Source organism: Dermacentor albipictus, chromosome 4 (genome assembly GCF_038994185.2).
Source record: "Dermacentor albipictus isolate Rhodes 1998 colony chromosome 4, USDA_Dalb.pri_finalv2, whole genome shotgun sequence".
NCBI lineage: Eukaryota > Metazoa > Arthropoda > Arachnida > Ixodida > Ixodidae > Dermacentor > Dermacentor albipictus.
In genome coordinates, this window is record NC_091824.1 from 163,370,699 (window position 1) to 163,394,889 (window position 24,191).

At 45.5% G+C, this 24,191-nt stretch overlaps 1 protein-coding gene across 10 annotated transcripts in view; it reads left to right on the plus strand.

The window, feature by feature from the left end:
- LOC135899974 (irregular chiasm C-roughest protein-like) overlaps positions 1-9,906 on the plus strand; it is an 872,345-nt gene extending 862,439 nt beyond the window's left edge. For 7 of the 10 annotated variants that reach the window (XM_065429388.2, XM_065429389.2, XM_065429392.2 and 4 more), the window contains 7 exons: positions 770-1,084; positions 1,463-1,588; positions 3,038-3,062; positions 3,882-3,979; positions 4,638-4,765; positions 6,908-7,120; positions 8,711-9,906. In XM_065429388.2, coding sequence (XP_065285460.1) covers positions 770-1,084; positions 1,463-1,588; positions 3,038-3,062; positions 3,882-3,979; positions 4,638-4,765; positions 6,908-7,120; positions 8,711-8,761 — 956 coding nt within the window. In that variant the 3' untranslated portion in view covers positions 8,762-9,906. The remainder of the gene's footprint in view (positions 1-769; positions 1,085-1,462; positions 1,589-3,037; positions 3,063-3,881; positions 3,980-4,637; positions 4,766-6,907; positions 7,121-8,710) is intronic. The other 3 variants (XM_065429384.2, XM_065429386.2, XM_065429385.1) reach the window with 3 other exon arrangements.
- The last annotated feature ends 14,285 nt before the right edge of the window (positions 9,907-24,191 follow it).

A 24,191-nucleotide genomic window follows, 5' to 3' on the forward strand; every position in this document is an offset into this window, starting at 1 on the left:
AGATTGGTATAGAAGAAAGCAAATATATTTCACATCGAGAACACATTTCCTTTCGTCGCTTCAATATGTTTTCGGGGGAAAGGATAACCACCGTACATACAGTTTCTTCCTTTCACCAGAACTACTTTTTCAAAACCGCATTTCTCTTGTTTCCAGAAAGTTTAAAGGCGCACTGTAGCTGTACTCAAACTGAGCCTACACATGTTTGGCCATACCTGAAAGAAAAAAGGACACTTGGCTCAAACACACTTGCGAGCGGCTAAGGATTTAATTAAAGTGAGTGTTACTGTGACGACGACCTCAGTTTTTTAGAGGTGAGGGAGTCGAGTAAAACACCAATTAATGATGGTTAAGCTTCATAGAGTGGCAGACATAACTTGCGCGATTATCATCAATATATTCATTTATTTATTGAACCCTCAGGGACAAAGGCATTGTTAATAACGAAATCTAGTTTCTGTCGTCAAGACTTCCCTATGGTTCTGTGCCAGTGCCACACTACCTGTTGTATCCGAGAATTTGTAAATGCGAACATGCTGGTGAACAGAAAGCAATGTGCGGCCGTAGAGAATCGGAGCGAATTTTAACGAGACAAGCTGCAACAATAGGCTATGTGCTGAAAAAAAGGAGTCCTAGAAGAGCGTTGTCAGGGGGTGTCGGGCGTCTCAAGTAGGAAATAGAGCACCATCCAGGCTGTATTTTACGTAGTGTGCATTGTGCATTGCCGGGGGCGCCCCGACGCCAAGCGTGGATAACTGAGCGCGGCCAGTTTCTCGTTGGACAGGGCCACCCGAGGCTGTGCGCAACTGCCGCGTGAGCAACCAGACCTCTGTCTCGTTGGCGGTCGAGTGCGAACCGGGCGACCACGGGGGCTTGCGGCAGACTTTTCACCTGGAGGTGTACAACTCGGCATTGGAGCTCCTGCAGCGCAACCTCAGTTCTTCGGAGGGCTCGTCATTCGTGGTTCGCGACCTGCCGCCCGGCACCGCTTTTATTCTCGTACTGTACGGTTCGAACTCCAAGGGCCGCAGCAACAGCGTCTCCATATCCACCAACACGCTGCCCTCGCCCGAGAGGAGGACAGGTAAGGCGGGCAAACAGTTCTCGTGGCAACTTAACTGATCCTAAGTACGCTTACGTTTAATGGCATTCTTAACCTTGCGCTCATGGCTTCTTTTCGGAGAGGTTACAGTTAGTAAAGCGTACGAGCCTGACGACACAGCACAAGCATGACTTTGTTCGTCATACAGGCAAAAAATAGCAACTTGTACGGTGTAGTGCCAGCGTCATCTGAAAGAAAACGTTGGATTTATTTTGCTTTGACGGCGTTTACGTGAAGCTTTGGGTTTAGGGCAAAACGCCGCATGCATAAGGCTAATTGCTGCTGTCGAGAGTGTATGCTTTTTTGTGCTTCTTCTGCATCTAATTTCTGTATCACCACTGCAACATGGCGCGCGTGCAGCTAACACGGACATCACATCAGTGAGTCCAGTGCTTGGTGTCCTGATCGGCATCGTGGGAGCTCTAGTGCTGGTGGCCATTGTTATCGTAGTCGTCATGCGACTCCGCGGAGACGACAGCGAAAAGCGTAAGCATTACATGATTAAGTGAATGAGCCTTTTTTTTTGCATTTTGTACAATGTTTAAACGAAACTGATCATAGTAATTTAGCAATTTTCGCGAGTGAGTGGGTACAATTTTACAATCAAAGGTCGCACTCATGTAGCTTATTTCAGGTGCAGAAGCAACTTAGCTGCTGCAAGGAAAAGCTCGGTGAATTACAAAATATACATTACATGGAATACTTACGTTACCTTAAACCGTATTTACCAGCCAAGCTAGGTTATTATTGTCATGTACAACACAAGCCGTACTGTGCTCTATCAATGCCGCAATATGTATGTAATTAGAACGTGAGAGTGAAACTTAGGTGAAATTGAATAGTACGCGACAGTACAACTCGTCGAACTGCTGTGAAATAGTTAAATTGAGGAAAGCATTATCTCCTGCCACTATGTTCGCTTGCTCCACTCCTAAGTGGCGCAATACAGCCCCCTAAATTCGGAATTACCATGTTAACCTAAACAGTAACGTAAAAAAATAAAATGCCTCCGATTGGCGAAATGAGCCGAGACCCGACGAAATTACATATAGCCCGCAACTTAGCTCACCGAGTGAACTCACATTCACTTTTTGAGGGATTCTGTGACAGTATTCACAAAACCATCACATAAGAGACCGCCCTCATTGGTCAATGTTCAGTTGCCCACCACTCACGATAGCCATCGGTGTAATAGGCGAACGGCGACAGCCACGATCACCGATCGCAGGAAGAGTGTTGTACTTCCGTAGAAATACTCGAAATGCAAGGGTCAGGCCAATATTTTCAAATGTTGTCTTTAATAAATACGTTTTCTTGCTAATGTCCAGGCGTCTGCAACTCGAATTGACAAGCAGCGCGATAACTACATGGGGGCATTGTCAAATGCGAAATGCGTACGACACTTATGTAACAGAAACTATGTTAGCACTGACGGGTCTTCGGTTCATAATAACGCCATCTGCCATCTTTGAGTCATGCGTGTGGTCACTTTCACTATTTAGTCCGGTCGCTAACTGAGTTTAGTATATTTTTCACCCTTTCTAAGATACAATGCCCAGTTCGTGCTTTACTAATTACGAAAACATACTTGCAAGCTTTTGTTTACCTCCTGTGAATTTTTTGAAGCAAATGTTTGCACAATAACTAAGCGTTCCTGATTTCCTTGTCTTTCTTTTTCTTTTTTTCTACGTTATTTTTGTTTGTTTCTTTTTGTTTGTTTTTGTTTTAATTGGAACATATGCAAGAACGTATATTTTTGAGGCGATTTATCGGGAGAGAATGCGTGAAAATACAACCTTTTGCCATGAGTGTTCCTAAGTGATGTTCTTGAAGGAAAGTGTGCCCTTCATTCTTGCTTTTGTGCTGAATGCTTTTATTCTTGCGGCTACTGGCCTCATATCCGTTTTGTTTTAACCTGTTGGCTCTTCCTTCCAGGTCCTACGGAGGAGAGTCCGGAAAAGTAAGTTGCTGCAGCTGTAAGGTTCTGCACACTCATCTACATTGGTTACTATGTCTAGGTTTAACAGGGTACCTTCTAGGCGTGAAAATGCGTTGAAATCAGAGTATAATAGAGCCTTTAATAATTCTTCAGATGGTTGTAATTCAAAGTGTCCCTCCAGTCCCCCGACGCCGACAAAAGTCAGAGGCAAATTATCAAATGTGTTGAAGGAAACGAGGTGACACCGAAGCATTGGCACAATGCAGCTAATGTTCTTGGCGCCGCGAATATAGCCGGAGACTCAAGTGTTGCGCCTCTAGAAGTTCTTGTCTTCCCTGGCGAGATCGTCGTTTCATGTTTTACGGCGACGTGTCAGCGTCATCCATACATAGGATATTTTGTGCATCCAACAAGTTATTTTCCCGTCCAAGGAAAACAGTCTATACTACTCGTGAGTGCAGGACAGGCTACTCCCACTATCCTGTGTGCTTTTAATATTGCGGGCCGAATTTTTGGCCACCACCTAATACATAGCAAAATAACGCTTACACCTGGAAATAATTTTGTATTTAGTTTGTAGTGAAGAGGCTAGTTATGTACATGATAAGCTTTACTCACCAATCACTTTCTGGTGCATGGATGGCAGTGTAGCTTTAATTACCGTAATGCGAACAAAAAACCAGCCATCCGCTATTTTTGCTTGTTGGGAAATTGCAAAAACCTTCGTTGTTCGCGTTCTTTCATACATATTATTTCTTATAATATTCTCAATAAGGGGAATATTTCTCGCCTACTTTCTGCCCCTGATGGATTTTTATTTATGTATTGCGATTTCTACAGGAACCAAAACCATCAAAGAAAAGCAGTGGATGACTTAGCCCTTACAGATATTGACACCAAGGACCCGTCTGTAATTCAAAAGACGAGTGATTCACAGGGTAAGTGTGGTCTCCTTTAATATAATGCTGTGAGTTTGACGTCGCGACAATTTCGGCAGGAGCGAATTGAAAGTGATACGATTTTCATGGACTTCTATTGTTTTAGAATATCTTAGTTGCGTTACGTCTCACCAATGGTTATTTTTAATGAAGTACTATGCCTGACGGACATAATGAAGCCTGGATGAGCACCATTTGCCCGCTTGTGGGACGCCACCCTATTGCGATAATAAGAATAGCTGAACACTAACCTGTAGCTTATGTCACTGGGCAAAAATGCCTTGTTCAGATAGATTTTACTTTGATCGCTTCCGCCATGACCTATATTCATTTTAAACTGTGCCCACGTAGACACATTTGCTCAAAACGTACACGTGTGAGATTTTGCATTTTCACTATTGTGAAATTTTAGGATTGTGCTTTCTGGTGCTGGCTCACCGCCTTTTGATTCTGAGTGCACTGAAAAAAAAGAAGTTTTATAACATAGATGAATGAGAAAGAGTATGCGTGAGTAAGAGTGAGTGGACGAGAAAGTTCTTGATGTTAGCATTGGGGCATTTCTGCCTATTACCGTAAAATTTCCAGCACAAATATTTAACGTACAATTTGCCTTTGCCCTTGTTGTACATTGCGCTCCTTCATCTTCTCCTGTGTGTAGCAGAGTACCCGCGCGTGGCTGTGCGGCGTATTCCAGCGTACCCGGCTCACCGAACGTACGACAGCTTCTCTCCCAGCGACTACAACTACGAGAACATCCAGTCACTGAGACGACCGTCGCCTGTCAAGGTCTGTCTGGCATGCCACTCTTTCTCTTGTCATGTGTTTGCTTCGTTGAATGTTTTACGACCGTGATTCCGCTGCACTTGTTCTAGCGTGTCTGTGTGAGCGTTCGCTTCCACTATGAGATAGAATGGCACCGTTGTTCTCACAATTAATGCGCAGAACATCGCCAGGCCTGCAGAATAGGGAGTTTAGGTGGCAGAATAGGTTTGCTGCTGTTAATTAACGGGATTTTTGTACAGAACCAGTTGTCTAGTTTACAGAACCAAGCAAGCAGATCGAGGAACACGTCGTGCAGAACAAATTCGGTACGTTGCGTAGCGTGCCCGATAGATTGATTTCGGTCGACCGTCTGTAATGTTCGAACGCCATACGTTTTTAGTGAGCGAGGCGCTTTTCGACGAAAATGTGCCCAACTCCGTCGCGTGGTCTGCTTTTGTATATTTTGCGTAAACAAGGACAGCGTTCCTCAGAAACACTAAGGAATGCTTCGCTTAAGCCGATAGTCCATGGTGCGTGGGATTCGCACATTTTTTTTATTTCTACAGTGCTTGCTTAAATAAAGAGAACATCCCTCGGAAGCAGGGAAGCGACCTGGCTTCGAACTGCTTGTATTTTCTGCTCCACAACATTGTTTTATAATATGTAGTAAATTCTATTACCATGAGTCACCTAGCTTCTGAAATCACCCCCCCCCCCCCCCCCAAAAAAAAAAATGACTGGCACTAAAATCGCGCAAGTATTATGTATATAAACAGATCTGTGGTCAGATGAAGGAAAGGCAAGAATGTCGCAATATATATATATATATATATATATACATATATATATATATATATATATATATATATATATATATATATATATATATATATATATATATATATATATATACACGTTTCGCTTAACACACATTTCGTTTCAAGAACTGCGGTATCGCTGTAAATAACCAAGTACTTTTTGCGTCGCGACGGTTATAATCAATTTATATTTATTTCCGTCTTGCGCGACGGCTCTGTCGCGTTGCGCTATGAAAAAAAAAAGGTTGTTCTTGTTGCGATTGCATAAATCTCCGCCGCAAGGAACGTTTGAATGGAGAAAATCATCGCCTGTAGCAACGAAAAAAGCGATCGGATACTTCGCTTCATGTGAAATGAAACTCTCGGAAATGCGTCGCATGCCTCGAAGCTGTGCACTGAAATTATATGCATTGCCATCAAAGGACGTGACAGCCTTTCAATCGGACTCGCGCATATCCATTATGTCAGTCACAGTGCTGCTCAGATCCCGTTATCTGGCTTAAGTTACGTCTACGAGCGTAAAAGCCGAAGTATACAGCTTGAAATTATTTTAGCAGGTTGGCTCACTGACCAAGTCAAGATGAAAACTTCTTGACATTTCGTCCAAGTTGTTAGTGATCGTGAACTCTTACCGTCAGTTCAGTACTAAAACCGAAACGTGACGAAGTTTTTGACCAAATTTTTTCAATCCAACTTTTACCTGGCCAGACTATATTTCGTCATATGTTTCATTTCACAGAGCTCGAAATGTGTGAAGTAGGTATAAGTAATCCTACCACCCACTTCCGCAATATAGCGCCGCCGCAGCCACTCTAGCACTACATGCAGTATTGCCGGGCGTGTCATCATTTTCATCAGAACGAAGCTCTTCGAGGCACCTTAAGAGATGGAAAATATGGTGGCTCCTTCTTGTGACGGGCAACACAAGCTCAGCGTGTATACATGTTATTCAGGGTAGCTTTGTCGATGGGAATGTGGTGGAACATTTTCCATTGCAGCCATCACTTTGCTCCGACACGTTAGGTACCACGAGTCGTCCGAAACGTTTCTGACATTATCCAGCCTTGCTGGCAGGCGCCGCCTCAAGTTAAATTGCATAACTCGTTTTTTTAATAATAAAATAAAGATAAGAATTTCAGAGCTGTGACCTTATAATTTCGATGGTTGCTCCTTTTGACATAGTGGTACGAATAAAAATAAGAGGTGTAAATGTTTCGGAAAATCTAGAGCAAAGTTCGTCACCCAGGAGATGCGGTGTCGCATATGTGTGCCGTTGTTGGCTCGATTCAAGCCTGTTTGTCTCGTGCTCTTCACATCAGAGTTCTGCTCGTCGCTGACCTAATCGCAGATGGACAACGAGGTGCGGTACGCGGAGCTGTCTCTGCCGCGCAGCAAGTACCCGGTGCGCATTCGGGAGCCGCCGACAGAGTACGCGCAGATCGATTTCCAGCGGGCCGGCGTCCTGTTCAGCGCCGTGCCGCCGCAATCCGAAGAGGAGGATCCCTGCGCGGCCGTCGGTTCGGACACGCCGCTGATGAACAGCCTGCAGCCAAACGTCAGGGTAGGCGCACGAAACTTGAGAAACGCGGCAACTTCACTGGATGTCGAGTACTTGGCTGGCTGCGACCAAGCACTCCTCATTTCCCTCTTCTCTTACCCGTTTTCCCTCTTTCTCTCTCTCTCCTCTATGGCTCGCTGACGACGCTGGCTAGTGCTCCCACTATTTTTGCAGATCGCGTGGCCCATTTCCTCATTGAAAACCACTCTTTGCGTGTAGCTGCACATTGTGCAGGTGCCGCTTTGTGAAATGCGATGAATAATCCACACTTAATGTGACCGTACGCGCAAGAACGCTACGATGCCATGCTCGGTCCATTATCGGCAATGAAACGGAAGTCATCTCGTTTTCCCCACGTGCTGCTTTATAAAAACGGTTCAGAACGCTGAGCGCGTAATTGAGGTCATTGCCCAAACGTAAGTTAATTTTGTGTGCGTTTTTTACATCTGAGTCACTTTTACATCGGAGTCACTTTGCGCCACGACTTCATCGGCAAGCTTACGTGTCAGTCAAGCCTTGCGTTTTTTTTTTGTCGTAATATGATGAGAAGCCACAGTTCCTCATTGAGTATTAGCATGAAATAAAATTGCAATTGTTAAAGCTCTGCAGTGGACGAGTGGATAAGTGGCAGCACTCGCTGTCCTTTTCGTATGTACAGTTTCTCCGTGAAAGTGCTTCTGATGGCACGTGAAACCCTAGTCTTGGAGACCTAGTCCCCCCCTCCATCCCCTTTTTTTTCTTTTGTTTTGAAAAATTTGCCAGGTCACGGCATAAATCATTCGATATTTAGTGAAAAGTCGCTAATGGTGACGATGATGATAGCGGCTAAGTGGGAAATTTCGTCTTTTCTATGTCTTATAGTTCCGAGATGAATTGTCTGTTACTTTTTAAACTATAGCTGTAAATTGCCTACCACGGTGGAGAGTCAATGGTTGTAAATCTAACAAGCGAAACAAGGCCATAATTTTGTTAGCGACGCCTTTTCCAATGCTATTCACATTTCTCACTATTTTCCTACTTTTCGCGCATGGTCAGATGTCAGAGCGGTGTTACGCCCCCGTTATCAGTATCAACAGACGGTTGTGAACGGTGAATGACAGGTGTGGTAGAGAATCAAGTGGAAGGCATTGCTTCAACGTCGTGGCCCAAAGCATAATTTTCTAAATCGGTATCATACCTCAACTTTACCCAAAAAAACAGCTTTGATGCATCCAGATGGGTCATCAATAAGCTCTTTTCTATGTCTTTGAAAGTAACAACGATTGGAGTCGCATATGTGGCCTTTGTGATAAAATGAGGATGAGGCATGCAATTTAACCTAAGTCCCTGAGGGATTTTACCAGGACAGTTTGCCGGCTATTTCCGTCACTAAAAAATACTGCTATGTCTCCAAGAAGCCAGAGAGGTTTTAAAGATGACTAAAAGCTCTCTGAATTTAGCGACTTTTTCAAGTTACTAACACTGATGAAAGGATGATGATGATGAGCCAGCCACGTGCTTGAGCAAGGTTTGCGTTCGTTTCTTTTCTTTTTCTTTTTTTGCTGGCGGTTCTCATTTTTGAGTCCTACAATATTTACTGTTTCTTTTTTTCAGCACCTAGGCGGCGCACCGAGCGACCACAACACGATATCGACGCCTGTGTGACGGCAACGGCGCCAGATTGGCGAGGGCGAGACAGTTCAACGCTCGTCATGGTCGTGAATGGGCCGAGCGTGCAGACACAAAGAGAGCGAGCGAGAGAGCAGAACGGCCACTCTTGAACTGCGCGCTGACGACAGCGCCGCGCGAATGCTGCGTCTGGAAACCGAGGCTCTGGACAACTCGTGAAGGAAGGAGAAGCGAGAATGTGCACTTCATGACGTGAGCTTTCTTTCCTCCAGTTAGCGAGAACTGTACAGCATCAAGATGCCTGGAGATCAAGGACGCAGATCCGTCTGGTGCGCGACCGTCCCAGTGCAGTGAGCGGGACTCTTACCCTCGCGACACGACGACCCTCTCTGTACATAGAATGGCCGAACACATGCGGCGTCGTGAGCGGCGCACAAGCTCAAGCGCGATTTGCCGACGACGTCGACAGAAGAAAGAGGTCACATTCCTTCAACACTAGTCATGAGACGCGTGGCTGCCTACCGGAGTGTTTGATAAATCATGAAATGAGATCTAAAAGAGATAGTAGAAGGCGAGAGGGCACGATGCAAGAAGTGAAGCATTTAGGCCTCCGGTAACCTGTCATAACCCTCCTGTCAGTGGTGATAAGAGCGGCATTGCTTAAGAGGCAGACAAGACAGGTGAAAGTAGGTCGTGCCCACTCATTCCAGTTAATCCCATCCAACGTCCTGCACAATGCGACAGGGACGATGCGCAATCCAAAGGAAGCATTGTCGTTACCTTGAAGACGTTACATGCGTGCACGCAGCCATCTGTGAACAATTGCGAAAAAAAATACAGAGAAGAAAGAGGAAAGTTAAGATTTTAGTGTGTGTGTGTGTGCGTGCGTGTGTGCATGGGTGATTGTGCTAGCAGGGCGTGCCTGTTTGTGCGTCTGCGTGAAAGAATACGAGCACAGGTCGACACCCCCGATTTCGTTCTCATTTTTATCACTTTCGCCCTCTATCCCACCAATTTCGTTTTACCAGTTCCTCTAGCTGTTTTCTTCATTTTTTTTTCACTGCCTGGTTTTAAGACTGGTTGACAACATGGGAGTTCCGTGCATCTTCGTATATACATACTTCATACGGACTCATTGCGCAAACTTTTAAGCTCTACAATAAAATATATCATTACTATTACCGTCGACCATTTCTCTGCTTGTTTCTGATTCGGTTCGTGGACGATGTTAGCAATATTCCGCGCTGATGCGCTACAGTTATGCGGGCGTGAACTTCATTGGTAAAAGCTCGTGAAGCTGATCCTGAAACATATCATGGCCTAGCACATCGCTGACATATTAAGCTGAGTTTGATTACCTGCTAATTGCCTACCCTGTACGATAATATGAGCGTTCCTTGTGATGTCGCGTTGGCTTTTCTACTGTGATAGCGCAGTAGATTTCCGTGGTGTTGATTTATGAAAACATGAAATTACCTATACACCAGAGGCCCGATAGACCACGACGGTAACACAATGTATTTATGGACGATGGATAATTTTTCTCATTTTCCCTTTATTAGCAGTGTAGTTATGCTAACTCGCTGAATGTGTTTAGAAAGGATTGGCCTCAGATCTACATAGGAATATTCGCTTGTTGGAACAATTTCCAGTTCCCTACAGCTAAATATGAATATTGCAGTCGGATTCATATTGATATCGAGGAATCCTGAAAATGGCGGCGCTAGGTTATGGACCCGTCACTATGCCAGTACATCAATACTGAAAGAAAACTTGTTATCCGGCTGACTGCAGCAGGAAGAGAGATAGAGAGAGAAATTTATTTACAGAAAGGCAGAGAGGTCGGCTATAACTTGCTCTGGCCTGCTACTTTACACTGGGGAAAAGGGATGGGGAGAGAAATGGCTGTTGAATGATGATGATGGTATAAGGAAGAGATGCGTTTACACAAATTCAGAGTTGAAGCATCTCTAAAGCCGTGCGTCCAGCCCTGTGGCTTGGAGAAAAGCGGTAGCGTTCCTTGTTATTAGGGCTGCGCTGTTTACATTAGACCAAGGACCTAAAAGAAACTCGTCTGATAGTGGCCTCTTGTGGATCTTTGCAATGGAAGAGACCAGTTGCTGTCGTTCCGCGTACGCGGGACACACGCAAAATATATGTTCGAGTGTTTCTGGCACCTCACAGTATTCACAGTTTCGGCTAGTATCACTGGTACCTATCACATGTATCAGGAAAGTACAAAGGAAAACCACGCAGTTTTCTCAAAAAGAAAGCTTCGCAGCTTGAAAATTCTTCTTTGTCCAAGGTGTGAACCCGGAACCAACGTCGTCGAGTGTGTGACAATTTTTTTTTTCATGGGCCTTCTTGCACTATGCGGGCTACCACAGAACTGATTGTAACTGAGGTTGAGCAGCGTGAATATTAAAAGGACACGGAACAAGAACCATTGACAAGTGTTGGCTGCCAAGTGGAAGTTCGTTTGAAATTCTCCAGTCAGTTTATACTTTTGCCAGCATAAGAATGCGTACGCCAGTCACATATGCATCAGCAAAATCAGCATCATATCTTTCATGTAAAAAACCTATTTCTTTTTCCCACAAAGCAGGTATTTGTTTCTTCGTGTCCTTTTATTCGCGCTGCTGAAATATCAGATCTAAGTATGAACTAACTAGCCCTTATTAGGATGTTACTAATTGATTGTACTTAGTAAGTGTCCCTGTGCTTCGTGTTGTCGATTAATTCGTCCTCACTCTGCAGCATGCTAGCTTTCTGGCTAGCTTAAATAGCATTGCCAGGTTCTCAGGTTCGGTTTTGAATATTTTTTTTTCCTCAAAAACTCGTGTCGCTTCCTTTTTATCTTCGTGCTGTAATCGGTTAGACGACAGTTTTTCCTTTTTTATTAAACAAACTCCATCTTGTAGGATACCGCAGTGCTAATTTGCTACAATAATATTATTGCAAATATTGCCTGAATACAGACACCGCTTTTAAGAACAGTGGGATTGTGAGAAAAGTCGGTAGGTATTCAACTTGCAGTTTAATTCAATAGAATTCGAAGTCTTCCAGAGCGAGTTGGGGATGAGCTAAGGGCTGAGTTGCTAGGCGCGGCAGTTTATCGCGTCAGATCTCGTGTGAGGGAAAGAGGAGGAACGTCTAACTCTGGCTTTGGGATCTGTCAACGTTTTTATTTCACTTTGCACGGGAGCGGCTTACATTTGTAAACTGCGCTATTTTCAGGATAGGGCGACCTTTAACATGTTGACGTGTTAAGTAGTTTCATATAATTTTAAGGGATTCACATGCCAAAAGTTCTAAAAGCGTCCGTGCCGTACTGGTTACAGTAACGGTCTTCTGTGCTACATGTCCTCCGTTCGATTTCGAGCATCGGATAATTTTATTTTGTTATTTATTTAGTCAATAGAGCGGCAGTTTAGCCCTAAGGGTGAATCAGTTACCGCGATAGCAAGTTTCAGCGTTCTTCGACTCCTCGGACGGTGTTGAAAGTATACGCGGATGCGACACCTTGGCTCGACGTCGCACTTGAAAACCAAACTACGCGTACGCTTGGCAGCGCGCACGAAAGCTCGCTCCCGCGTGCCTTCAGTTTGCCGCGCCCCGCGAGGAAGGCCGATTTGAACCTACAAGGCGCGCGGCAACGCGCGCCCACTTGACTCACTATTTTCACCTTGGTAGACATCGTTTCGTATTTGTGTGAGGCAGCCAGGGCACCGATATTCGTCCGCGCTCGCCCCGCGCTTCGAAGCGCACGATCTGTCCCGTACGCATGCAGGCGTACGCGTAGTTTGGCCTTATTATGGTTTGGCCTTCAACACTCCTGCTGGATAGAAGCAACAGCGCCCTGTCAGCCACGAAGCATCTGACGAACGCTGGCGTTAGTTAAGAGCGCCGCGAGTGGTGTTTCACACGTCGCACGTCGATGGTGCACGAGGTAAAGCAAACGGGAAACCGTCGGCGTTCGGTAAGCACGCTAAGCTTCTCTTCGTGCTGGCTATCGCACGGGGGAAATGGGAGAGATGTTCTGTACTGGCGTTTTACGTATGGTTTTGTGATGTAATGGGTAGGACAGCGGAGTCCTGTGGTGGTGCTAACATGGTCGAATGCCGCCGGTTGACATTTATATTGGTGCTTCTTTATCGACACAATTAAAAAAGTCCCAGGCCTGTGCTATCTCTCAGGGCACATACGCAGTACCACATATCGGCCCACATATTCAGGCTACAATATGTGCGATCAGTGACGAAAGAAGCATGAAACATCCCTATAAGGAAAAGTGGTGGTAACTCGCCAACAAAAATTTAGTCTTTAATGACAGTCTGATTCATTCATTCATTCATTCATTCATTCATTCATTCATTCATTCATTCATTCATTCATTCATTCATTCATTCATTCATTCATTTATTTGTCAGTCCTCTTAGGGCTATCACAGGAGTGGAGAATAAAAAACAACAAAAAGAAACATACAATGCGACCGAGTTACAAGCTTTGACTCACAAAGCTTGTCTTATAATGGAAAAGACGTATGAAATACAACATACATGGGAAAGTAATAAAGAAACCATTCACAATTTGGCACCGCATCGTCATAGACACAATAAGCGACCCGTGTAAAGTTAAATGCATAGATATTGGGCAATTCACTGCGTGTTAATACAAGAAATTGTGCTTTTAACACTTTCCAGAAAGCCCCTAAGGACATCGAGGTTAATCATGTGAGAAATACAGGACCGAGTTATAATGGTCTTGTATTGTGCGGAAAAGCTGCACGGCAAGCCAACTTCAATAGGAATAAGCATGTGTCGATGCAGTTGGTGCAGAACAAGTGCTAAACTTTATTAATTACGGGAATCCCTAAGACAGCGCCACATTAATGCTAAATACCGCCGTTTTTATTCGCTGACGTTTGAATTCTCTGCTACGCATGCATAATAGCGCTGCTAAGGGACGCAGTTGATGCCCTGACGAAGACAACTCTCCTTGTCAAAACGGTGGCTGCATCGACATTCCTTCTTCCACCACTTTTGATCACTCCATCTTCCTGTGAACTTCTGTATCATTTGGAATTGTTCGTTACTGTATATTTTAGCAGATGATGCAGCTATTTTTTTGTCTTAGACGACTTATTTGTGTCCGGCACAGCAGGCGACCTACAGCTAGAGTTTCAGGTTTACTCCAGCCCCCTAATGCACCATGGAATTGGCATACGTATTTATGTTTTTATGTTACTGTTAACTAAACAGAGATGAAAGAAAGGGCAAGCTAGAACTTAATCTAATAATGGCTGTAAAGTAAAAGTTTCCTAAAGGTAACACGCACTTTCGCCCTGTTGAGATTAATTCTCAGTATTAAAAACTTATAACTACGTTATAAACATTATAAACTACGTTCGCAGACGCGTTATCGAATGTCAAGGATTGCGAGATTCCCGGAATGTTCGGTTAACAAAATTATGACCACTGGTAGTCTTGACGCGCCTGTGCGCACATATTGCACGTAGGCGTATAGCGATATTTCAGAACATCCGCTTAGGAAAATAGACATTTCTTCAAATTTGCTCACTAATGTAACCTAAAAGAAGGCGTGAGGACAGAGTATTTGTTAATTGCTTTTGCAGTTAAAACGACTGAAAATATGACCAGTAACAATGTGCTCAATGAAAGAAATACAGCAAGCACATCTGCAAGCAAATATACTGTCAGCTGTTTATTAGCCACAGGAATGGCCAAATGAAGGTCTTAGAGCGACTCCGCACAGATGGTTAACCAGCGAAGCTGGAACGTGGGGCCTCGGTGTTCATCACTGGGTTAATCTCGACGGTTCAATAAAGAACGGCTTGGTAGTCTGCCGGATCCTCCGTACGCACTTGCTGCTTGTGCTCGGCTGCACGAGCCTGTTCCTGTGCCCGGGCTGCAACATCGACACGGCGTAGGCGGGCTCGTTCCCGGTTCTGCTCATGGCGTTGCCGATCGAAAGCTGCTTGCTCCTACGGAGTACGTATGACGCGTGGCCTACCCATTTCGGAGCCAGCGAAAAACTGCTACACGTGCGCTCGGCAGCGACGGAGAGCCACGACGTCACTACCGGCGCAGCCCCCCTATTGCGCGCGTATCTTCCTCCTTTTTTTTTCGCATATGCGCATGGGGTTGCGCTGCAGGAGTTTTCGGCGTACAGGCAACAGACGGACGGACGGACGGACGACTCGACTAGCCATATACAGTTTCGCTGTAGAAGGTAAGCCTACAGCCCGTTAAAGTGTTCGCGCAGCCAGGTCCACTCACTTCTCTGGAAAGCATTGATTCGGCGTATATATCACTTTCCGTGCTATTTCACATGCTGATGCCGATTAACGCGGTGAACAAACACACAAGCACAGCTTGATTTTCAAAGAAAAAGAAAGACAGAAAAGGTAAGCCCGTTACCATGTCTTACAGCGTTCACAAGCTACACCGACATGCGTGCAGCAGTTCATGCGAATGCACACTGCGAGTCGTTGGTGCAAAGATGCCCTGAGGACGAAGGCGATCTGTAATATTTCTATCGGGAAGAGTTGCTAGCGGAGGTTTATGCAGAAATAAGTGATAGGCGAAAGTCGGTGCTAAGAGTGACTATTATTTACCCGTTTCATTCATTTGGAAATGATAAAGCGTAATAATAATAATAATAATAATAATAATAATAATAATAATAATAATAATAATAGCATAAAGCTTCATCAAAGTTGTGAACATCCAAAGCACATTTCAGAATTTGTGCGAAGCGAAGCATTTGTGAAGGGGTTAACTAAATCGTATGAAACTTTATCTCCTGAAATACGTTTTGCAGCATAGTGATTACATGCCTGCTAAATCGACAATATGGAAAGACAAAAAAAGAAACTACGAGATTCGCGTAATCCACGCGCTTGCGGATTACACCATCTCTAGAATCGGCCCACTTTTCACCATGCCATCACCGGTGTCAGCCCCGTTTACTATTGCACGGTCTCCAGGACCAACCCAGCTGCAAATCTGTAGGGGCAGTACAGATGGCAAGAAACTGATTTCGTCATATAAAGGCTCTCTTGTGCGAGATATAGGGGAACTCATCAACAGTAGCACCCTGCAGCAGCCACGCTCTGCCAAGTCGGGGAAGAAATTTGCCTTGAAAGCTTTGCTTTATGTAGCCTAATGGATGCCACATTGTCGCGTCATCTTATGTATGGATCATACATATGACTTTTTTGGGACGTTCTTTGCAAAGGTCCTCATTAGGGAGAATGATGAACAAGATAAGTTGACTAGACGGGATAAACTTGGAAAAGGGATGTTGTGATTCTGAAAATGGCATACCAAGGCTAAATCAGCTTAGATTAGCTTAGTTGCGTTTCGAAACTGTTCATTTGGCTGAAAAATGTTGGTTAATACAAAAAAAGGCTAAATTGTTATTTCTTCAATTTCACGGCCAAACTTGAGCGCTGGTACGGCAGAGTGACACCGGAGATTTCCAAGCATCTTCAGGTATTTGTGGCATTTTGGCGCCGCAATAGTTTTCAAAAGTTGCTAGGCTCGGCCTTTTTTTCCTTTCTAATCCAAGGTAGCGCCTATTTATTCAGAAATATAACTGACTACCCCCAAGTAGATGCCGTCACTGTCAATGACTTCGTGGCGAGGTAGTGTTCCGCATAAAGTACAAGTGGGATAATGTCGCAGCCGCGCGCCGTAAGCTTTAGGTGCGGGAGAAAGCTTGAGAGGGTTAGCAGAGAAGGATGGTGGCTTAATGCGGCGGTGTCTGCGCGCTCTCATTGGAAAAAGACGGGGAAGGTGCACACCGCCTTCTCAGGAGCCCCAAGGTGTGTGATGGGGGCGGGGGAGGGAGCGGGGAGGTGTGCATGCACCAGAAGGGTGAGGGGAGGGCAGGTTAGTGCGCAACTGCTCCTTCACTCCGGCTGCGGCGTCTGAGCGGGGCCGCGCGCGTCCTATCTTGCAGGCAATCTGCGCTGGGTCGGAAGAAGGAGGAGGAAAAAACTAATTTTGCTAAAAACTTTGGGACTTCCCAGGCCCCCGGGTCCCCGCAAGACCTCACTGCACTCAAACGTTCATGTTTGACATGTCCATGACGCTGGCAGCCCGGCTGGCGGCTTTCTCCTGCCTTGCCGGGTCCGCGGAGCATACTAATATCTCCCAGTCCTCCCAGGTTTGGAGTGGTACTGGCCCGCCGGGGCCAGTATATATGGTCAGGTCTATGGCCAGTATATATGCCCAGGTCTAGGCCAGTATATATGGCCAGGCCAGGCCTATATGGGTGAGGTTTGCTTTCGGCGCATTGCACAGTGGGCAAGAAGGTGGGATGGGTCGGTAGTGGGATAGGAGGGATGGAGTATAGGTAGCGTGCGCGTTTGCAGGCGGCGCCATAAGTGTTGCTCCCTGGTAGTGAGGGAAGAGAGGAGGGGGGGGGGGGGGGGGTATATTGGCCTCTCGGCACGAGCATTCGCGATGAGGTCAGCGAAGGTATACGTACGCTCCCTCGGGAAACCCCCCATAAGGTCCACCTGTGCCCTGTTTCTCGACCCTCGGGCTAAAGAATCGGCGGCCTCATTGCCGGTATTTCCCCGAGTGCGCGGGCGCCGAAATGAGCTCAGCGCTGCGGGAGAAGAGAGGCTTCTGGGTCAGTATCTGGAAGGTGGCAGGGTGAACTCTGCCCCTAGCATAATTTAGCAGTGCAGTTTTTTCAATCACTCGGGATGTAGGTAGCAGTGGAGCTGCCGAGCGCTAGCGCTAAAGCGATCTCTTCCGCTTCCTCTGGGTCTGTTCACGGGGGTAGTTCCTGTATTAAGGGAACGGTGTACGGTGTGTAAGCAACCGCTGTGGCTCCGTGCTGATCACAAGCAGCATCTACCCATATCGCTTTCTGTTCATCGCTGTACCGTTTATGAAGGGCTGCTGCTCTGGCTTTTCGTCACTCGCGGTTGGTCGGAAGGCTAGCATATCTGAGATAACCGACGGCATCGTGTGCGCTATACGTTCTCGCGCGCCTAGTTCCTGTTCAAATGAGAGGCAGCACGAAGAACTCGCTGGCCGCTGCTGCCGCTCTTCATAACGCCAACGTTTTGACAGCGAGTGTCTCCGGTCATTGAGTGAGGTGTGTTCGTGTTTGCCTGGGCGCGTGGATATGTGCTCGTTAATCCAGTTAGTAGGCGACTGTTTACAGCAGGTTAAGTAAGCTACTAACCTTACTCCGTATAGCTGTCTAATAACTTGCAATTAATGTTTCATATGTCGGGCGAAGCTGACTTTTCTAAGTCTTCGACAGGAGCGCATCCTATTACTGTTGATGTTCGTTTATTGAGCCACCATGTGCAACAGCTCCAGGTCACATATTATCCCTGGAGGGTAATTCTTACGTGTTTGGGCAAACAGAAGAAGGAAGGGCCGGCGAACAAGGCTTACCCACCGTAATTGCTTAGTTGCACGGCGTTGAGCAGCCAAGCGCGAGGTCGCGGGTTCAAATCCCCGTCACGGCCGCGGAATTCCGACGGGGCCAAATGCAAGAACACTCGTTTACTTAGATTTCGGTGCACGCTAAAAAAACCCAGGTCGTACAAACTATTACAAACTAGGTCGTACAAATACGGGCTACATAAATCTGTTTATCCGAGCGTGAAAGAAGCCCGCGAATACGCGCAAGATTGCCGCGTGACTAGCCTCTAGGGGCACTTTGCGTGTATTCACGCTTGTTTTGAAAATTCTAGAAACTTGAAATAAACAGACAAAAAATGCTTCCCCATATACAGTGTGCCAACAATACATGTAATGGATGCGTGAAAACGTTCTCAAAAACCTATTATTCAAACATCAGTATCATCAGTGATTAAAGAGTAAAGTTAGGGTGAATATCATACTTTGTTTTTATTAGCGACAACACATAAAGTTGTTGAAGAATTCCCCGAGTGCTTGGTGATACCACAAGGTTTCTTTAACAGCACGCTAGTTATATGTCAACCTCAGGCCTCCGAGCCGGGAATCGAACCCATAACCTCGTGTTCAGCACCAGAAGGCTCACCATTAATCATGTCACCAATCATCCCTACAAGTTGTTGCAAGGCTGTTTCGAATAAAAAAAAAATACATTTTCTTCTTCAACATGTTAAGAGGTACAAAAAATCATAATAATCAAGCTGTAATCGAATCATATTGAGGATACATTTGGGAATTAAAAGTTTCCGAAGTTCAATTATTCTTTTTTCAGTTTTACCCGTGTGAAAAAATTTCTTGCACGAAGAATACAATATGGCGATAACGCGGCAATGATTATGAGCATATAACAAAAAGAACGAGGCATGTCAAAAAGGACACGATATAAATTCAATGAACCAATGTGATTACAAAGGTAACGTAATATGTTATCCAGGAAACGAGGGCAAATACAGGTGTGCACGTGGTCATTGATCACAAGGTGAAACATGAGTGGCCCAGCACTCACCGACAGGACGTGCCGAGAATCCCGTTATATAACAGCCGTCATTCCAAGAGAGAAGAGCCTACAGTTACACTTCGGAACCCCATACTTATGACCACCCGAGCCGACACGGAACACGCAATTACAAAACGGAAAGAATTGAGTTATTGAGCGTCGGTGTTAAGTCACGATGTATCTGCTTCCTGTCAACATTACGTTCTATTTGTGTCACATTCCCGTAAAGACAAGCCAAAGCAGATTTATTGCAACTAAGAATGACCCTGTGGTGTGTGTGTGTGAAAACATTTATTGGAATGAGGTCCGGAGGCTCGACTTCATAAGTCAAGGCGGGCCGCTCCCACGTTGGCACTGTGAGGCCAAGCCTTTCAGCGACATCGTGGGCGCTCAGTGCTATTCTACCGTCGTGTGTGTATCACAGCAGGCTCAGACAGCTGCTATCTAAGGATTGCCTTATGATTATTCACCAATATGTGCAGGAGCAATATAACGGCATTAGAAATAATATGCGCCAGGAATTGAGTTTCGAAGGCTATAGAGCCAAAGAAAATAAAATATGGCAGGATAAGTACACATTAATAAAGGGAAAAATCAGACATCCACCCGTTCGTAGCAACAGCTACAAAGGAAACCTTTGGGTTTCCTTTGTAGCAATTGCTACGAACGGGTGAATGTCTGATTTTCCCTTTGTTAATTACATCTATCCACCTTGCGGGTCTCCCCAGAACTACTACGTCAAACACTTGCCTTTGCTTCGTCTGTTGTCGACAAATTCGACTTCGCTCTGCCATCTGTTAGCCGCCTGGTTAGCTCAGACGGTAGAGCGGTTGCCCGGAAAGGCGGTGGTCCCGGGTTCGAGTCCCGGACCAGGACGAATTTTTCTTCAACTATGAGGCTTTCCTTTCGAGGAACCCGTTTGGGTTTCCTTTGTAGCAATTGCTACGAACGGGTGGATGTCTGATTTTCCCTTTATTAATTACTTCTCTCCACTTTCCGGGTTTCCGCAGAAGTACTACGTCATAAGTACACATATTCATAATAGGAAAGGATCAAAGAATGTAAAACATTCGGTGGCGATTTAGCGAAAAATGCGAGAGAAATTTATATATATACATTGAAGAAAAAGAGTACCACGTACCTTGAAAACACAGTATATTTTACTGAAGTTTTGGCTGGTGGACCAGCCTTTGTCAAAGTCAACCAGCCGAAACGTCAGTCAAATATACTGTGCTTTCAACGTAAGTCGTAGTCTTTTTCTTCGTTGTACTACCAGGGCCAGCGTGATTTCCGCAGCCATAACTACATTGCCATAACTTCCGCAGCCATAACTACATATATATATATATATATATATATATATATATATATATATATATATATATATATATAGTTTCGTTTGAACACCTCAGAGAGAGATAGAGAGGTGTTCAGTTTGCTATACAAATTTTTATTCTACAACATTTTTACCGCTGTGATCGTGTAAAGGCGTAGGCCTCGTATGTGTGTTTATATGTGTGATTACCAATGCCTCTTCGTCTATAGAGTGACGTCCGCGTCGCCTGGCGGCCTTATCGACAGTTGTCCTTGAGCGGTTCCACGGGGCGCACGGACGAGGAGCAACGTCTCCTCCTACAGAACGACGACGGCAGCAACAGCCGCTCAGGCCGATCGTGCGTCCGTCGACGAGTGTGGCCCGTCGAGTGCGCCGACCAACGAAGACCCGCAGCGTGCCCGTGACGAGCGGTCAGGCGAACTGAACCGGACACCTGAACGTCAGCCGTGTCTGTCTTGCTGCTTTAATTGTATACATATAGTCCTACGTAATTTCGTCATTTTAGAAGAATACGTAACAGCTTGTCGTCCTTCTTGACAGAGTAGAAGGCCCGATTAATTTTTTTCTTCTCCGAGGAGTCTCTATTTGCTATGGGGTCCGGGCGGTTTAGGGTGCATTGAGGGATTATATTAGCGATGAAGTCGCAGCGGTATTAAAACACATGCAGGGGGGATTGTTATACTAAAATGTTGTACGTACGTACGCACGGCCTTCACCGCTTAGCGAAAGTTGCTCGGCGCCTGCACCAAGGGTCGTGCCAGAAGCAACAGGACAGCCTGCTGTCCCTCTAAGGATACCCGGGGGAGAGTGAGAGGAAATTATGTGCACAGGTACACCGAATTCGCCTTATCCACCCATTCCTGCGGTCGACCGCACGGCCAGGTACCTGAATCAATCGGAGTAACCGGGTTCCCAGTATCGACATCCGCACCGCCATTAAACGCGCATTAGAGATACAGCCGCAGGTACTACTATCCAGGTGTCCGCGTCGTGTTCAGCTCGGCCCTTCATGAACGACAGTTCGCGCCTTGACACCTGTAATGTTGCCATTTCATTTTTTGCAACGATAGAGGCACCGCGACTTGTACCACCGTCCTTACGGCTACGTGCTGAACGTTTTACCCACTCGACTGCCGGGAGTTCCTTCAACGACCAGTAGCTCTTGCCATCACGTCGTTATCGTGGCCTACGTTCTCACAGTTCATTCCACCGGCCAGCATAACAAGACCTGGTGCCGACGAATCGATACATGCTTGAATAATTATTCTACGCGTCTGTGACTGGTCATGCAGTGATGTCGCTGTGCGGAAATTAAGCGGATCACTTCAGGTTCTGTAACGTGCCAAAATTACACCCTACTAAGGTGCGCCTCTTAATAACATCATGGTTTTAAATAATTAGTAGTAACAATAACAACAATAACAATAACAATTTGTACTTCCCCCCAAGACAGGTCAATTATCGCCAGCCTATTCTTATGCCTAATGCTGGACGAAGGTCTCTCCGAGCGATTGCCAGTTACCCCCTGCCATGCGTTGATTTCATTACTCCACCTAATTTTCCGCCATCCTCGACTTCATTTTTTCGGCACCCATTCGTAACTCCCATGGTTTATCAGTTATCTGCCCTACGTATTACATCGCCTGCCCAGCTCCATTAGTCGTTAGTCAGCGTCTCTGACTAACGACACGACATCATGGCACAGGGGCAACTCAATTTAGTGCTGCAATGAGATAAATGTCTGAGCCGGTGTAGGGACAATGTGGAAACATAGTGTAAGATACGTAGAATAGCACGTATATTTGTAATTACCTGTACCAATCTTATTTTGGCTAATAAAATATAGGAAAAATACTTTCCGATTCGCCTTCGTATTTTATACCATACAAACAGCAAGCTAATGGCCCTATAGTTTAATTTATCAGTGTCTAAAGGCAGAAAGGTTAGCCTAAAGCTCAGTAAAATTTCGGCACAGCCATATTGCACTCACTTCTCAGGAAACCCCTCGCTCGTCCAATACATCACTCTGCATGCTAACCTAAGTGCTACCACTTATTTTCCCGATGAATAAATATTTTGCGGAAATGGGCTACTTTCGGGAAGAAAGGCGAGCAAGATGTTGGTGCCGCCATAGCAAACTCATTTTTCAGGAAACCACCTCGTTCATCCCATACATAACTCTGCGTTGTAATCCAAGTATTACCACTTATTTTCACGATGCATAAATATTTTTGCTAAAATTGCCCTCTTTTGGGGAAAGTTCTAAGCAAAATGTTAGCGCTTTCGTATTGCACTCACTTCTAGAAAAAAATTATCGGGTTTTACATGCCAAAACCACTTTCTGATTATGAGGCACACCGTAGTGGAGGACTCCGGAAATTTCGACTACCTGGGGTTCATTAACGTGCACCTAAATCTAAGTACACGGGTGTTTTCGCCACCATCGAAATGTGGCCGCCGTGGCCGGAATTCGATCCCGTGTCCTCGTGCTCAGCAGCCTAACACCATAGCCACTGAGCAACCGCGGCGGGTTGCACTCACTTCTCTGGCAACCACTGTTCTTCCCAAACATAACTCTGCATGCTAATCCAAATGCTACCACAAATTTTCACGATGAATAAACATTTTATGCAAATTGGCTACTCTCGGGGAAAAAAAATATAAGCAAAATGTCGGTACCACCATAATGTGCTCACTTCTCAGGAAGCCGCTCCTTCGTCCTATAGATCACTCCGCATGCTAATCAAAATGCCACCACTTACTTTTACGATGAATAAATATTTTGCGGAAATTGGCTTTTTTCGGGAAAAAAGGTAAGCAAAGTGTTGGCGCTGTCATATTGCACTCACTTCTCTGGAAATCGCAGGTTCGTCCCACACAGCACTTTTAAATTTTTTGGATAAATGAAAAGAAAAAAACGGTTAGCCTATAGCTCAAGAAAATATAGCCTATATAGCCTATAGCTCAAGAACCAGCGCCTTAGAGGCGCTGGTTCTTCGCATACATCACTCTCCACGCACGTTCTGTCGCCGATTTACGCGATAAATCAACGAATAGGCACAGATTAAATTTGTCAAAAAAAAGGAAAAAGAACGGCTAGCCAAGAAAATATTGTGTCAGCGATATTTGACGTCACTCCCTTAACCCATTAAAACTAAACTGCCGAAGATAACGAGGCTGCCTATGACGAAGATAAGTCCTTCATGTTTCGGAAATTAACAGAGCTAGTGTTAATTTTCGAAACGTGAATTACCGCCAGCTCGCCCAAGTTTCTCTTCTAGTGATGTTAAGTCCTCATGTCGAAACGTTGGTCAGCCTTTCTGAGGAGCCTTATTCATGTTTATAACATTTATACCAAGCGTCCGTCTCGTCTTTTAACACTTCCGTCGTCCTGGTCCGGTCATCTTCCCCCAATATGGTGTCAGGAGATAATGACATTCCCAACACATTCTACCTGGCCAATCAGAGGTTTGTAGCGTTTTTGTAGCCGAGGATAGCTTGCTGTTGCATTCGCTCAAAAGACACGCCCATCGCTATGTACGAACAGGGGAGGACGGAAGTGCAATAATCCCGTCGGCGACAGGTACGTGGCAGTTTGGGTCCGGGGCGGGGGTATTCCAGAAGAGCATCTGTATCCGATTCGCTTCTGCTTAGTCGCCG